General features: G+C 47.9%; 1 protein-coding gene across 1 annotated transcript in view; it reads left to right on the forward strand.

Moving 5' to 3' along the window:
• Window positions 1–4,758, forward strand: part of CD177 (CD177 molecule) — a 5,670-nt gene extending 912 nt beyond the window's left edge. Inside the window, exons 2-7 of the mRNA XM_077747288.1 lie at window positions 705–824; window positions 919–1,035; window positions 2,775–2,915; window positions 3,606–3,791; window positions 3,911–4,045; window positions 4,294–4,758. Coding sequence (XP_077603414.1) covers window positions 705–824; window positions 919–1,035; window positions 2,775–2,915; window positions 3,606–3,791; window positions 3,911–4,045; window positions 4,294–4,514 — 920 coding nt within the window. The 3' untranslated portion in view covers window positions 4,515–4,758. The remainder of the gene's footprint in view (window positions 1–704; window positions 825–918; window positions 1,036–2,774; window positions 2,916–3,605; window positions 3,792–3,910; window positions 4,046–4,293) is intronic.
• Window positions 4,759–17,352: the final 12,594 nt, after the last annotated feature.

Below are 17,352 nucleotides of genomic sequence, written 5' to 3' on the forward strand. Positions count from 1 at the left end.
ACAGGGGGCGTGGGGGGGCAGCAGGGCTGAGGGGCGGAAGCCAGCACAGAGGGACCGTCCATTTAGCTCCCTCCTCCCTGTCCACTCTCCGTGGAGCTCCCTCCCTCAGCACCCCTTCTTCCATCGGTCCGGAACAGCGAATCACACTCATTTCCTGGTGGCCAAGCACCTCGCGTGGCCTCCACCTGGCACCTGCTCCTAGCTCCTTCTTTTTTCTTTTTCCATTTAGACTTTGGTCCACTCACATTTTATTTAGGGTTGGTTTTTTTTTTTTAGTCTAGTTGACACACAACCTGACTTTAGTTTTGGCCACGCAACACAGGGATTGGACGGCTCTGTGCCTCACGCTGTGCCCACGGTAAAGGTCACTCCCATCTGTCACCATACATGACGATTACAGTGCCATCCCCTATATTCCTGTCCCTGCCCGGTATCACCCGTCAGGTGTGGGGCGACGTTTTGTGTTTCTCTACTCTTTGGAATAATTTGTGAACGTAGATATCTAGGGTCCTTGGACCCTTTAGTGGAAGCTGGGGGTGAACCCACCGGTTCCTCCCAGGACACCCCTCCCCCATCACAGCCCCTCCCGTGCTCGGGCCCAGGCACCCCTCCAGGGTTCTCCGGTTCCTTCCCTCCCTTGCTCTCTCCCCTACCTCCTGCNGACCCCTATACCAATCCAGAGCCCTCCTCTGTCCCCTCCCCAGGGCCGGGCTCCCTGCGGTGTCCAGTCTGCTTGTCCATAGACGACTGCAAGTCTGCGACAGAGCTGACCTGCCCGGCCGGCAGCACGCACTGCTACCAAGGCTCAATCCAGTTCAGGGGAGGTGAGCCAGGCAGGAGGTCCCCCCGGGGGCAAGGGACGCGGGGCGCTGAACCTGGGGGGGGAGGGGCCTGAGGACCCAGGTNCCCTGTCCACAGGGGGCATCTTCACCATCCTGAGAGTCCAAGGATGCATGTCCCAAGCAGGCTGCAACATGCTTAAGGGGACTCGGGAAATCGGGTCTATCGTTGTGCGTGAGGACTGCAGCCCTAAGGGTGAGTGTCAGGATGGAAGCGCAGCTTCCACTAGTAATCTAAATGTTTGGTTTTGGTTTTGGTTTGTTTTGGGTTGGTTTTTTTGTTTTTTGTTTTTTGGGTTTTTGTTTTGTTTGTTTTTTTTGAGAGAGAGAGAGAGAGACAGAGCATGAGCAGGGCAGGGGCAGAGAGAGAGGGAGACACAGAATCCAAAGGAAGCTCCAGGCTTTGACCTGTCAGCACAGAGCCCGATGCAGGGCTCGAACTCACAAACCGTGAGATCACGACCTGAGCCCAAGTCAGCAGCTTAACCCACTGAGCCACCCAGGCGCCCCTCTAAGTGTTTATTAAGGCTAGATTGTATGGGCCTTTGGAGTCAAAGTTTAAGGACTAGGGATTTCATTCTGAGAGGGGAGGGGACCTTTTGGAGTCTTCTGAGCAGAGGAGCAACTTGAATGGACTTTCCCCTTAGAGGCCCCGCCCGCCTGCTGGGGAAGGTGGTGGTGGGGCTGGGGAACCAGGGAGGAGCAGGTGAGAGCGAGGGGTCCTGGCCCGGGTGGAAGCAGTGGAAACGGTGAGAAGCCATCAGGTCCCGGAGGTACTTTGCAGCTTGAGCCACAGGACTCCTGATGGGTGCAACCCAAGAGAAAGGCAGTTGTCAAGAACGACACCAGTGGTTTTACTGGAGCAGCTGTCATGGGCCAAGAAGGGGGTGGCGGAGCTGGAGAAGCGGGACCAGGCTCGAGCAGCAGCCGAGTGCGATCTGGCCACGTGCGGCGGGAAGATGAGCACGCCTCCCTCGTGGGTTTGCGGCGAAGGGCACGCGTGTGTGCCTCACCGCCCTGGGGTTTCACAGGACACATCCCTGCTGGCCACGTGAGGGCCAAAGAGAAGGTCTAGGCTCGCGGTATTCCAACGGACTCCTGAGGGTGGGGGGGCTGAGGTAGCCCAGGATCATCACCCGCCCAAGGAGCCAGAACCCCCGGGGTTCTGAGCTCAGCCGTGCCACTTACCTGTGGTGGGACATGGGGCAAGCTACCTAACAAGGCTTCTGCCTGTTTCCCATCTTTTTAAATTTTATTTAATGATTAATGTATTTTTGAGAGCGGGGGAGGGGCAGAGGATGAGGAGAGAGGGAATCCCAAGCAGGTTCCATGATGTCAGCGCGGAGCTCGACGCAGGGCTCGATCCCACAAACCGTGAGATCGTGCCCTGAGCCAAACCCAAGAGACAGACACTTAACTGACTGAGCCACCCAGGCGCGCACTGTTTCCCACCTTGACAATGGGGTGGTGGTGGCTGGTGGTGGCTGTGAGGAGCCTCTGAGGTGATCCAGCTGAGGGGAGCTCGTGGCATGTGGCCAACGCTCAGGACGCACCAGGCATTTTGAGTCTTTTGCTCTGCAACGTAGGGTTTCTCGGTTAAAAGAAATCTATGGGGGGCAGACTGCCCTCCTCATCCAGGTGAGGTCCCTGAGTGCCAGAGAGGGAAGCCGAGTGTGACTCAGGTCAAGGAAGAGCCCTTGACCTTGTGCCCAAAGGGAGCAATAGCCTTCCTCAAGGACTGTTGGGAAAGGGTCCTGAAGGTGTTCAGGAGAAGAACAGGGATTGGACTCTGACCTTCGAGGTCCCTCCTAGATCTAAGCTTGAGGGACTCTGCCAGAGTCACCTGGAGAATGGCTTGGGAACGCACAGGACCCGGAGGGAAGAATGTGGCGGACTCCCTGGCTTACACAGTCCCTACTGACTCCTTCTCCCCAGTTTCTCTGATCTGTGAAAAGGGGGTCAACATACACAGATCTCAAGGCCTGTCTCAGATGCCCATCAATTGGAACTCAACTACGAACAAGCTTTGTGACCCCGAGGAGGTGTGTCAGGAGACAGTGCTGCTGGTAGACGCAGGTGTGTAGGCCGCACCCGAGGGCAAGACCCCTGCTCGGGGTCCCAAGTCGCCCTATCCTGGGTCCCGTCCCCCAACTTCTTGCCTGGTTCCCCACATACTCAAGGCCTTCCTTCCTCTTTCTGCGCCTGGGTTCCTCCTTCTGGAAATGGGGGTAAAGTGACAGCAGTGATACTACGTCCCTTGCTGCCTCGTGAGAGTCCACGTGAGGGAGACTGAGAACAGAGCAGGCACAGAGTAACCTCATGGATCGCACTTGAGATTTATTGAGTGCCTGCTGTGTGCCAGGCACCGCTTGAGGCACTGTGGACCTGGCATCATGTCACCTTCCTCCAGCATCACATGCCAGTGGGCGGGCGGGGGGGAGGGCAGTGAAAAACACAAACGAAACGGAGTAAGGTATGGGAGTGAAGCTAAGCGGGAAAAGGAGTCAGGGAAGGCTGGGTGAAGGTCGCCATTTGAAAACACGTGCCCTCGGGAGGCTGTACGGAGCAGGGGACATTTGAGGAAGAATGGAGAGGCCACTGAGCTGGGTCTGGCCCCAGCCTTCAGCCTTCACCCCACACTCTGTGCGCCCTGTAATGAGGCACCTGCACTCACCCTCCCCCTACCTGCTGAGCAGCAGGGAGCCCCTGGCTCATCAGAGTTCCCCTGACCCCCCAGCCCAGCTTCTGCTCTCTCTCCCCCCTCAGGACAGAGCTCAATCATAGTGGGGAGCAAAGACTGCACCAAGGGCAGGATGCAAGATGGCTCGACAGTCTCCATATACTCAGGGCCCCCCGGAGTGCTGGTCGCCTCCTACGCCCATTTCTGCTCCTCCAACAGGTGCAACAGAGCCAGAAATACCAGTGTCCTACTGAACTCTCTCCCTCATCCAGGTACGGAATCCCAGGGGGGCGGGGCGCAGGGACCGGGGTCACAGAGACTCTGGGGATCGGTGAAGGTGGCTGCAGCTGGAAGCAGAGCTGTGTACCCCAACCTTCTCTCTGCTTTCCAGCGGCCCCTGCCCCGGGAGACGTGCAGTGTCCCATCTGTGTGCAGGCCTTCCAGCCCTGCCCAGAAAACCTGGAAAACGTCACCTGCCCTAACGGCACAACTCACTGTTATAGCGGTTTCATTAGGCTCTCCGGAGGTGAGGGCTGACAGCCAGGTGCCAAGCGCGCAGGGTCAATCCACTAGGTTCTGAGCAGGGAGGGTACTTGAGGCCCTGACTCGTGGGTTTGAGGGTGGAGGGGCCTGGGAACTTGGGTGTCTGCCTCTGTGGGAGGAGGAGCAGACTAAGCCCGATCTCCTGGTCTGAGGGGGGCTGGGATTCGTGGGTCTTAGGAATTTAAGTGTGCTGTCCTTTGAAACCTCTCTGACTCAATCTTCCCTCTCCAGGTGGGGTCAACTCTAAAATATATATTCAGGGCTGCATGACTCAAGCTTCCAGCTCCTTATTGAATCGTACACAGAAAATCGGGATCTTCTCTGTGGCTGAGAACTCGGAGGAACCGTTTGAACCCCTTCTCCAAGACAGGGCTGTCTCCACCCCCTTCCTGGCTTGGGTGGTGGGACTTGGGTTATCCCTAGCCCTCTGGTGTGGGATGCCTCTCTCCTGACCCCATTTCCCGAGGATTCTTAACTCCTTGCCGATTCCCTAAACCAAACCTTCGTAACCAAACAGCCTTGGACGTTGAGTGGTTTCCTTGTGCTCTCCATGAATGATCACCCCCGACGCACCCAGAGACCTGATGACCCGATAGCAACATAAGGGAGCAGCTGGGAGTGGCTGAACTTGCCCTCTGAGAGAGTCAAGCAGTGGCCACCTGTGTCTGACAATAAAGGCATCGTCCTTTCCCTGAATGCTGGGGTTTCTCCGTGACAGGGGAGGGCAGGACATGCAGAGGCCTAATATGAGAGGGACAGGAGTCTGTTGAGTGATTCACCATCTCAGGCCCTTCCTTCACTGGTCTGCTGCATGGGCCCCATTCCAGACTGAGTGGTAGCGGAGGCGTCCAGATGTTCCAGCCAAAGGTATCTGGGCATCGCCATGACCCGGGATGAGCCATTGCGCTACAACCCAAGAGGCTTCTCTCTGAGCAGTCAGGGCCTCGGCACAAAGGGGGCTCATTCCACCTGCCGAACTTGACTTAGGGTTTGTGCAGAGTAGAGAAACAAAAGCCTGGTGCAGTTTCCTGGGTGTCTGTTGTCATCCTGAGCCCCAAGAAGGGCAAGGTGAAGTCATTACCATTCCTAGAATCTGTAGGGAGAAGGGTAGGTAAGGGGAGGTTTAGAGAGGGCTGCCTGGTAGGCGCTCTGATCTCAGGCTGAAAAACCACCCACAGGGCTCCTGAATGGCTCAGTCCGTTAAGCAACCGACTTCGGCTCAGGTCATCATCTCACGGTTCGTGAGTTCGAGCCCTGCATCGGGCTCTGAGCTGACAGCCTAGAGCCTGGAGCCTGCTTCAGATTCTGGGCCTCCCTTTGTCTCTGTCCGTTCCCTGCTCATGCTGTCTCTCTCTCTCTCAAAAATGAATAAACAGTAAAAAAAAAAAAAAGCCACCCAGATCACACTGTAGAGAGGCAGCTGAGGAATTACCACCCCAGCCTTACTCAGTGTCCTCCCTCTGGTCTCCTGTTAGGGGCTCCTCTCGACGAACCCAGCTGGGAGGCAGGAGGTCCCATAGATCTGCACCCCCGCCAGGCAAAGCCCAGAGCGGGGGGGAAAAGGGGAGAGGGAATCTGGGGAAGCAAGCCAAGTGTCCAGCCCAGTCTGCCCTCTTCACATCCACCCCATTCCTTTGTCCGGACCAAAACCAGAGTCCTCAATGCAGAAGACACACAATTCTCATCCATTACTTAATCACAGGAAAGTGGTGTCCTAATGACCGTGAGTTGGACTCTCCCAATGGTAGACAGCTGTTTTTTGAAATACCGTGGGGAGAGGAAGACAGGGGGAGAGGATCATGTAAAACAAAGCTGCAAAGGTCATGGATGCGCAGCGGGTGGTAGTCAGAAGTGCCTTCTTCCCCCACGCAGTCCATATCCTCTTAAACCTGCTAAAGCCTAGTTGAAACATTGCTATGACACAAATCTTCATTCTTACGAGACATGGGTGTCTGACGATCTTATTTTCATCGGCTGTCTGCGGTCTTCCATTGACCAGGGCCACTGGCCACTGAAACTTGAGGTTGTCATCCGGTTTCCACCCTCTGGTGGTCAGGTCCCATCTGGCGATCAGCAGAATGACCCTGCCTTCTGTCACAGCGGTGTGGGAGAGCACAAAGTGGCGAGGCTGCAGTCGTGACTTCCAGTTGATTAGAATGACAGTGGGTTCCTCACCCACATCAATCCCAAGGCCACAGAGACCAGAAGCAAGAATTCTTTTTTTTTTTTTTAAGGTTGTTTCTTTTGAGAGAGAGACCATGCGAGTGGGGAAGGGACAGAGAGAGAGGGAGAGAGAGAATCCCAAGCACCACCAGTGCAGAGCATGATGCGGGGCTCGAACTCACAAACTGTGAGATCATGACCTAAGCCGAAGTCACACACTTAACTGACTGAGCCACCCAGGCGCCCCACAAGAATTCTTTAAGTGGGTCATCCGGCGCACTAGTGGGAGGAGCTCTCCCTCATTCTCATCTTGTTTCATGGAACCCTGCATGCTGGCTGTGGAGGGTGTCACACGATAGACTGAACACTGGTTTGAGACATCCATTCCTGATAGATGGCAGGGTACTGTCTCTCACCGGCATCCTCATAAGCCATTGTAGGCCATTCCATCATTCTGATGAGCCACGCATCTCTGTGTAGTGAGGCACCTGGGAAGGTCGTTGAGCTCCATAGTTGTAAGTCAGTTACCTCACTACCTCATGGGGTACTGTAGACATTTTCTAAGTTCCCAGATGGCATGGCTGGCGGAAGCATTGAGTACAAGAAGGCAAATGGGAACCCATGGTATGTGTCAATCCCTATAAGGATAGAGCTTAGTCCTCTCCACGATGGGGTGTGTCCTATATAGTCCTGCTGTAGAATGACACCATAATGGGCTTCACATTGGCCTCTGTCTCTGTTGGTTTGGACACTGAGTACAGTCAACACCCAGGTCGGCCTTGCGGAGAGTTAGCCATTTGTGGTAACCGTGTGGAGCTTCCGGCCCGCGCATGTGGCCGTTCCTCAGTGCATGCATTCTGGCGGGCATCAGCGTGGGTCATGAAGATTTGCACTCTGTGTCTATCCCCAGAGGACAATCCACATATCTTCCCCAGTATCCCTTTTATCTTTCTCTTCTTTTCTTTTTATATATATATACCTTTATTCTTTCCAAGTCCTTAACTAGGTGGCTCATACGGCTCTGTGCACAAGCGGACCTAAGGACATCCCTCTGTCCCGTAAGGTGGAGCCTTGAAGTTTTGCTGCCTAAAGGGCTTCCCTGCATCTCTCTTTCAGGGCCACATGGGTGCAGTGCTAAGCCAGCATCTACTCACTGCGTGGCACTAGCCCGTCACACAGATCCACCTATAAACCTGGTCTGTTATTTCTCTTCTCTGTAGACAGATCACAGGGAATATCCATAAGCCTGTAGGTGAAGGTGGAGGGAGGAGCATCAGGAGCAGAGGCCATGGGCATCTGAGCCATCTGCCCAGGTGTATGCCTTTGCTTTCTATTAGTGCTTGAGTCTAATCTCATACCTGCCTTTCCCACGGATGATGGATACGGCTGTGCACGTCCAATGTCATGGCTTGGTAGTTTTCATCCAGTCTGTGTTGTGCAGTTCAGGTCACAACGTCCTTGGCGTGCATGGCCAGGTGACTTTGTCAGTTTGGCCTTCTACACAGCAAAATACCATTGCTTATCAACAACAGGCGTTCATTTCTCACAGTTTTGGAGGCTGCAAGTCCAAGATCAAGGTGCTTGCATGGTTCTGGTGGGGCCCTCTTGTGGGCTGCAGACGATAGATTTCTCACTGTGTCTTCACATGGCTGAAGGAGAGCTAACCAGTTTAGGCTGCTTCCTATGAGGACACTGTGATGGTTGATTTTATCTTCAACTTGACTGGGCTAAGGGATGTCCACATAGCTGGTAAAATGTTATTTCTAGGTGCTTCTGTGAGGCTGTTTCCAGAAGGGATTATTGCTTGAATTGATGTGAGGGAGCCTCTTCCAATAGGTTGAGGGCCTGAATAGAAGAAAAAGGTAGAGGAAGAAGGGGCATCCAGCTTTTCCTACCCTTATTTATCAGCCCTCCCGCTCTCTGGCTTTCAGATTTGGACTGGGGATTTAGACTGTTGGCTCCCTAGCTCTTAGGCCTGAGGTTTGGGTTGGAATAACACCACCTGGCACCCTGGGCCTCCAGCTTGCAGCTGGCAGATCATGGGAGTTCTGTGCCTCCTTAATTGCATGAACCAATTCCTCATAATAAGTCTCTTTCTATCTCTCTCTGTGTAGACTCCATTAGTTTTGTTTCTCTGGAGAACCCTAATACAGGCACTAATCCCATTCACAAGAACTCCACACTTACGAGCTGATTACTTCCCGAAGGCCCCAGCATCAAACACCTTCCCACTAGGGTTGGAGTTTCAACATATAAATTGTGCTGTGGGACACACACATTTAGTCCAGTGCCCCCGGCATCCAGACTCCGCTGGGGCCCAATGACAAGCTAGGAGTCCTTTTCCAGATTGGTATCTGCAGAGGGAGACACGGATTTTCTCCAAAGCCTGGAGTTCTGCACTGTGATTCTCCCCTTGGAGATTGTAAGATACTCCATGGAAAGCGGGCTGGGTTTGAAACAGATGCTCTTGGGGCACGTGGGTGGGCGGCTCAGTCAGTTAAGTGTCTGACTTTGGCTCAGGTCATGATCTAACAGCTCGCGGTTTGAGTCCCACGTGGGGCTCTGTGCTAACAGCTCAGAGCCTGGAACCTGCTTCAGATTCTGTGTCTCCCTCTCTCTACTTCTCCCCCGCTCACACCCTGTCTGTCTCTCTCTCAAAAATAAACATTTAATAAATTAGAAACGGATGCTCTTACTGTCATTAATTTCTAAATATAATCACCCAGGAGTTATTTTAGAAGACTATTTTGATATTTCCAAGTGGAAGACTTTGGTGGGAGAAGGCTAAGGGCTCATTTCTAGTATCATTCTTTTGTGCTTTTTAATGGTTGTTCCTTGTCATAAGTTATGGTTATGTCCTATATGGCTTATCATTTGCTGTCCCTACCATTTAATATTCAAAATGTATCTGCACTTATGAACATGGCAATTCTCCTTTTAGTGCCAGAATGAGGATTAGTCAAGTCTGATTTCCCCTTACAGGAAGTATGGTTCTGCCTAATTGGATTTGTGAAACCAGTCACAAGATTTTAAAAATCAATTGCAAGTGACCTATCCGTTGCAGAAAAAAAAAAAAAAGTTAACTGTGGACTATGCCAGAAGAAAAAAATAATTGGAATTTAGATTTTATTTATTTGCAGAGATGAGCCAGATTATGCTCATTCGATTTCTAAATTATTCATGTTGGGTCTAAAGTCAAATTCAATCAACAAAGAGCCAACTTAAAAAAATACTTTGGGTTTTTAAATCTGAGAACATTCTTTTTTGTTTGTTTGTTTATTTTGAGAGAGAGAGAGAAAAATGAGCAAGTTAGCAGTAGAGAGAGGGGAGAGAGAGAGAATCCCAAGCATGGTCCACACTGTCAGCACAGAGCACAATGAAAGGCTTGAACTCATGAACCATGAGATCATGACCTTGAGCCAAAATCAAGAGTCGGACACTTAACCTACTGAGCCACCCAGGCACCCCAACAAAGAACCAGCTTTTTTTTAGTTTTTAAAAAATGTTTTTATTTATTTCTGAGAGAGAGAGAGAGAGCTGGGGAGGGTCAGAGAGAGGGAGACACAGAATCTGAAGCAGCCTCCAGGCTCTGAGCCAGCTGTCAGCACAGAGCACAATGAAAGGCTTGAACTCATGAACCATGAGATCATGACCTGAACCGAAGTCAGACACTTAACCAACTGAGCCACCCAGATGCCCCAAGAACCAGCTTTTAAAGCTGTTTAAATTCTGTGGACATGAGCTGCAATAGTAAGGATGAAGGAGACAAGAAAGGAGTTAAGAAAAAGAGAGAGGTGGAAAGAGAGGAAGAGAGAAAAAGAAAAATGAAATACACAAGCAGAAGAAAATAAGCTACAGAACGGAGAAGGATAAACAGGCAGTAAAAAGAGACAGAGTGAAGTTTAGGTTTATAATATCTGAAGATCAGCCTCTGTCCTCTGGACTTTGACCTCTAATTTGATCCCAGAATCAGAAGCTCCTTACCTCTGACCCCACCCAAACCCACATTCTGACCCTGACTATGTTCTCACAGCCAATTCCTGACCAGGTTGAGCCCTGACCCCGGCCCTAAAACCTGACTCTTATTTGCGTGCAGACTTGAACTCTAAGGAAACTAAAATGGCCATTTCCCACGAGATTCCCCCAAGATGGTGCTTCTCAGATTAGTGGTGGGTGAGGTAGCCTGTGCTCTGCCAGCCTTCCACTGTCCCGTCTATGACAGCTGTGTCCTATACTTACACGTCTTATGAAGACACTTAAGAAAAAAAAAATCATAGAGGCGCCTGGGTGGCTCAGTCGGTTAAGTGTTCAACTTTGGCTCAGGTTTTGATCTCATGGTTTGTGGGTTCGAGCCCCGCGTCGGGCTGTGCTGACAGCTCAGAGCCTGGAGCCTGCTTCGGATTCTGTGTCTCCCTCTCTCTCTGCCCCTCCCCTGCTCATGCTCTGTCTCTCAAAAATGAATAAAAACGTTAAAAAAAAATCACTTTGCTGGTCTTGCATTTCTTGTCCTGGCTCTTCTCAGACAAGCATCTTCAACTCTCTGGATACCTTTCTTAGCTTCTATTTGTTCTCCTTTGATGCACCCATCCATCTTTCCATCTTCCCCTTTCCCTAAAATTGCTTTTACCAAGGTCATCGACACTCTACCAGGCGCTCCTCAGGCTAGTTTTGTAGCATTTGACATGATACACCACTTCTTTCCTGCAGTCACCCCTGACAGGGTAAATACAAATCGAAAAAGACAGAAAAATTAATTTTCCCTGGTGCAAAAAGGGAAAGAGAGCCCCCTTTCTTTCAGAAGACTTTTCTAATATTTTTAAAAAAATGTTTTATGTATTTTTGAAAGAGAGAGACAGAGTACGGGCAGGGGAGGGAGACACACACAGAGAGGGAGACACAGAATCCAAAGCAGGCTCCAGGCTCTGAGCTGTCAGCACAGAGCCTGACACAGGGCCCGAACTCATGAACCGTGAGATCATGACCTGAGCCGAAGTCGGATGCTTAACCAACCGAACCACCCAGGTGCCCCATTCAGAAGCGTTTTCTTTAGGAACTGTGTAATTGTAAGTAACTTCTTTTTCTTTGAGATGTAGGTAAATCTTGAAAACATCTAAATAGGTCTATTGTCCCCTTTACAACTCAGGAATGCCTTTCTCAAGGACATAGGACCCATCTCTTTCAAATATAATCAGGAAGATAGTGTCCTAAGATTATCTCAGTTTATCTGAGTTATCTCAGTTTATCCCCAGTTTCTGGGGAAGGTTAGGAACCTGATGTAGGTGGGCACCTCATGCCAGCTTATAAAACTACCTCTAGTCATAAAGATAGAAATTGATTTTTCCTTTGGATACAACCAATTAACTAACACAGATGGTCACCCCCGATTACCAGGTTAACTTAGGACGCACTGTGTATGATCAATGATGCTATCCAGTGCTCTTATTTGAGGACTAGCTCTTGTTCAGACAGAGAACATTATGTAATGAGTGATGCCTGCCTGGCTGTATATTGGGGTGAGCTTGCTTTCTGTCTGTGCAGTTCCCTGGCCAGTCGCCTGTGATGCACATCACATTCTGGCATCATGCTTATTCAGTTGTGAAACAGTTATTTTGAGGGCGCCTGGGTGGCTCAGTCAGTTAAGCATCTGACTCTGATTTCGGCTCCAGCCATGATCTCACAGTTCATGGGATCAAGCCCTGTGTTGGGCTCTGCGCCCACAGTGCAGAGCCTGCTTGGGATTCTCTCTCTCCCTCTCTCTCTGTCCATCCCCTGTGCTCTCTCTCTTTCTCTCTCTCTCTCTCTCTCTCTCTCTCAAAATAAATAAACATTAAAAAAACTTATTTTGGGGTAACTGGGTGGCTCAGTTGCTTAACTCTTGGTTAAGCAAGAAAGTTTGGTTTCAACTCAGGTCATAATCTCACAGTATATGGGATCAAGCCCTGTAACAGAGACAGTATGAGCGAGAGTGGGGTAGAGAGAGAGAGAAAAGGAGAGAGAAAGGTGGGAAAGGTGGACATCCACATGTAAAAGAACGAGATTGCACACTTACTTTACACGCACACAAAAATCAACTCAAAATGGATAAACGACTGAAATGTAAGACCCCAAACCATACAGTTCCTAAAGAAAACAGGGAAAAAGCTTGATGACGTTGGTCTTGGCAATGACTTTACATTGTGACACCAAAGCACAGGCAACAGATGCGAAAATCAACAAGTGGGACTTCATCAAACTAAGAAGCTTCTGCAAAGCGAAGGAAGCAGTCAACAAAGTGAAAAGACAGCCTACCCGATGGGAGAGAATATTTCAAACCACATATCAGATAAGGGGTTAATATGCAACATATACAAGGAACTCATAACCAGATGGGAAAAAAACCAAGCAAACAAACAAACAAAAAAAAAACCACTTGATTTAAATGGGCTGAAGACTTGAATAGACATTTCTCCAATGGCCAACAGATTAAAAAAAAGTGAAATGCAAATCAAAACCACAATAAGATATTACCACACATTTGTTAGAATGGCTATCATAAAATAAAAAAAAAAGATGGGGCATTTGGGTGGCTCAGTCAATTGAGTATCCAGCTCTTGGTTTTGACTCAGGTCATGATTTCAGGGTTGTGAGATCAAGTGCCTTGGGTTCTGTGCTAGGTGTGGAGCCTCTTTAGGATTCTCCCCTCACCCCTGTCTCTCTCTCTTTCACTCTCCCCAGATCGCTTGCTTTCTCTCTCTCTCTCTCTCTCTAATAAAACATGTAAGCAATCTCTGTTTTAAAAAAAAGACAAATGTTGGTGAGGATGTTAAGAAATTGGCACCCTTGCACACTGTTGGTAGGAATGCAAAATGGTGCAGCCACTACGGAAACCAGTTTGGAGGGACCTTAGAAAATTGAACATAGAGCTACCATACAATCCAGCAATACTGCTTCTGGGTATTTCTCCTAAAGAACTGAAATCAAGATCTCGAGAAGATATTAGCACACCCGTGCTCATTGCAGCCCTCTTCACAATGGCCAAGACGTGGAAACAACCTAAGTGTCCATCGACAGATGGATGGTTGAGCCAAATGTAGTGTGTACATATAATGGAACGCTACTAAGAGGCTAGAGCTCATAGGAAGTGTAAAGAAAAGAAGAGAAAGATAAAAGAAAATGGAAAACATTTTCTCCGTCAAAAACAAAACAAACACCACACTGAGATGACACCTCACATACATTAGACTGGCTCAAACAATTACAAAGACTGTCCACACCAAGTGTTGCTAAGGATGTGGGCACCCTGACCTCTCCTACACTGCTAGTGAGAAAGTAAAATTACAGCTACTTTGGAAAACAGTGTAGCACATTCCTTAAAAAATTAAACATGTGACTCCTCAGTGATCCAGCCATCCCACCCCCAGGTGGATCTCTACCCAAGAGAAAGGGAAGCTCATGCTCGTTTCAAAGACTCATGCACCAACGTTCCTGGCAGGTCTACCTGTAATAGCCCAGATTTGGAAACAACATAAATGTCCATAAACTAGTGAATGAGTAAAAAAGGACTTTCTGCATCCTTCCAATGTAACACAACCAAGGAATAAAAAAGAAAAAACTATGGGGACATGCAATAACATGTAACCACTGGTTAATTAAAACAAAACAAAACAAAATAAAACATACTGATGGGGGCTGGGATGGCTTGGTCAGTTGAGTATCGTACTTCGGCTCAAGCCATGATCTCAAAGTTCACGAGTTCAAGCCCAACATGGGGCTCTGTGCTGTCAGCCCAGAGTCTGCTTCAGATCCTCTGTCCCCCTCTCTCCCTGATCCGTGCCCCTTCCTCTCAAGAATAAATATTGTGTTTATTTTATTTATTTTTTAGTCTTTACTCTTATTTTTCATTAAGTGTAGAATTACACAAACTATTTATACACACACACATTTTGCTTATAAGTATGGTTGAAAATGCAAAATAGTTACAAAAATGTAAAGAAAAAAGTTACCAAAATAGTAGAATGATTAACTAAAGGATTTATAGGATTATCAGATTTTCTCTTGGAGTTCAGTTTTGTAAGTTGTATCTTTCTAGTGATTTGTCCATTTCAAATATAGCATATGGTTGTTTATAACACTATCTCATTACCTTAATGTCTGATGTTTTCATATTGGTTAGTTGTAACTCCTCTCTCTCTCTCTTTTAGTTTCCATCCAAGTTAGTTACCATATGGTGCAATAATGATTTCAGGAGTAGATTCCAGTGACTCATCCCTTATGTATAACACCCAGTGCTCATCCCAAGTGTCCCCCTTAATGCCCCTCACCTGTTTAGCCCATCCCTCCACCCACAGCCTGTCCAACAACTCTCAGTTTGTTCTCTGTATTTAAGAATCTCTTATGTTTTGTTCCCCTTCCTGTTTTTATATTATTTTTGCTTCCCTTCTCTTATGTTCACCTGTTTTGTATCTTAAATTCCACATACAAGTGAAGTCCTATGATATTTGTCTTCCTCTTACTGACTTATTTCACTTAGCATAGTGCCCTGTAGTTCCATCCACGTTGTTGCAAATGGCAAGATTTCATTCTTTTTGATTGCCAAGTAATACTCCAGTGTGTGTGTGTGTGTGTGTGTGTGTGTGTGTGTGTGTGTGTATCACATCTTTATTTTTTAGGTTTTGTTTATTTATTTTGAGAGAGACAGAGACAAGTAATACTCCATTGTGTGTGTGTGTGTGTGTGTATCACATCTTTATTTTATTTTTTAGGTTTTGTTTATTTATTTTGAGAGAGACAGAGACAGTATGAGCGAGAGTGGGGTAGAGAGAGAGGGAAAAGGAGAGAGAGAATCCCAAGCAGTCTCCGCACCATCAGCACAGAGCCTGATGAAGGACTCAAACCCATGAAACCATGAGATCAAGACTTGATTCAGACAACCAACCGACTGAGTCACCCAGGTGCCCCATACCACATCTTTTTTATCCATTCATCCATCGATGGACATTTGGGCTCTTTCCATACTTTGGCTATTGTGGATAGCGCTGCTATAAACATTGGGGTGCATGTGCCCCTTTGAAACAGCACACCTGTATCACTTGGATATATACTTAGTAGTGCAATTGCTGGGCCATAGGGTAGTTCTATTTTTAACTTTTTGAGGAAACTTCATACTGTTTTCCAGAGTGGCTGTACCAGTTTACATTCCCATCAGCAGTGGAAAAGACTCTCTTTCTTAACATCCTTGCCAACATCTGTTATTGCCTGAATTGTTAATGTTAGCCATTCTGACTGCTATGAGGTGGTATCTCATTGTGGTTTTAATTTTTATTTCCCTGATGATGAGTGATGCTGAGCATTTCTTCATGTGTCTTAGTCATCTGGATGTCTTCTTTGGAAAAGTGTCTGTTCATGTCTTTTGCCTATTTCTTCACTGGATTATGTGTTTCTTGGTGTGTTGAGTTTGATAAGTTCTTTATAGATTTTGGATACTAACTCTTTATCTGATATGGTATTTGCACATATCTTCTTCCATTCTGTTGGTTGCCTATTAGTCTTGCTTATTGTTTCCTGCACTGCGCAGAAGCTTTTTATCTTAATGAGGTCCCATTAGTTCATTTTTTATTTTGTTTCCCTTGCCTCTGGAGACATGTAAAGTAAGAAGTTAATGCGGCCAAGATCAAAGAGGTTTTTACCTGCTTTCTCCTCTAGGATTCTGATGACTTCCTGTCTTACATTTAGGTCTTTCATTCATTTTGAGATTATTTTTGTGTGTGATGTAAGAAAGTGGTCCAGGTTCATTCTTCTGCATGTTGCTGTTCAGTTTTCCCAACACCATTTGCTGAAGGGACTGTCTTTAATTCCACTGGATAAATAAACATTTTAAAAAATTAGTTTAGGGGCACCTGGATGGCTCAGCCAGTTGAGCGTCCAACTTCAGCTTAGGTCATGATCTCACAGTTCCTGGGTTCAAGCCCCGCATCGGGCTCTGTGCTGACAGCTCGGAGCCTGGAGCCTGCTTTGGACTCTGTGTCTCCCTCTCTCTCTGCCCCTTGCCTGCTCATGCTCTGTCTCTCTCTCAAAACTAAAAGGACATTTAAAAAATTATTTTAAAAACTCCACGCTGAGTAAAGAAACCAACCAGTGCCCAAATCATACTGTATCACTCAAATTTTAAAAATTCTAAAAAACACCAAATAATCTTATAACAACAAAAGCCAATGTAAGGTTTCATGGGAACACAGGGAAGGAGGGTCATAGAGGGGAAGAATGAAGAAAATAAAGAGGGCATGAGGAGATTTTTGAGAGTAACTGACACAATCACTATCTTCGTGTATAAATGGTTTCTCTGGTGCATGCGTATGGCAAAACTTGTTACATTGTATACTTTCAATATGTTGAGTTTCTTACATGTCAACTATAATGCAATAAATTGTTAAAAATTATATGTACAGGGGCGCCTGGGTGGTTTAGTCAGTTAAGCGTCTGACTTCGGCTCAGGTCATGATCTCCCGGTTCGTGGGATCGAGCCCCGTGTTGGGTTCTGTGCTGACAGCCAGCTCAGAGCCTGGAGCCTATTTCAGAGTCTGTATCTCCCTCTCTCTCTGACCCTCCCCTGCTCACGCTGTCTCTCTCTCTCTCTCCTAGAAATAAATAAAAATATTTTTTAAAAAATTATATGTACATATATAAATATTACATGAAGTACATATTTAAAAAATACAAAACTATATAGGACTTTTTTTTCCCTACATTTTCTGCATGGTCCACTAGAGGACGGCAGAGATACTCCGCAGCCTAGAGCCTTGGATGGAGGCGATGTTGATCCCCCTTGGCAAGCCCTCACCCCAGCAGGATCTGACCCTCGCCAGCCTCACTTAGTCACAGTCCTCCTCGCTCTCCTGACTCCCCACACTGAGCTCCCTTAGTCCCTCCAGCCCACCAGGTGTCTGCCCGGGCTTGCCAACAGATCACTTTGTCAGGAGTGCTCCAGCTGAGACCCCTTTACATGCTCCTGTAACACCAAACACTTGCCTTTCATTGGATTTTCTTTTCTTTTCTTTTCTTTTCTTTCTTTTCTTTTCTTTCCTTTTTTTCCTTAAGAGAGAGTGTGTGAAAATGAGAGAGAAAGCGGGGTAGGGACAGAGAGACAGAGAG

The sequence above is a fragment of the Crocuta crocuta genome, unplaced genomic scaffold (genome assembly GCF_008692635.1).
Source record: "Crocuta crocuta isolate KB4526 unplaced genomic scaffold, BGI_CrCroc_1.0 scaffold334, whole genome shotgun sequence".
Lineage (NCBI taxonomy): Eukaryota > Metazoa > Chordata > Mammalia > Carnivora > Hyaenidae > Crocuta > Crocuta crocuta.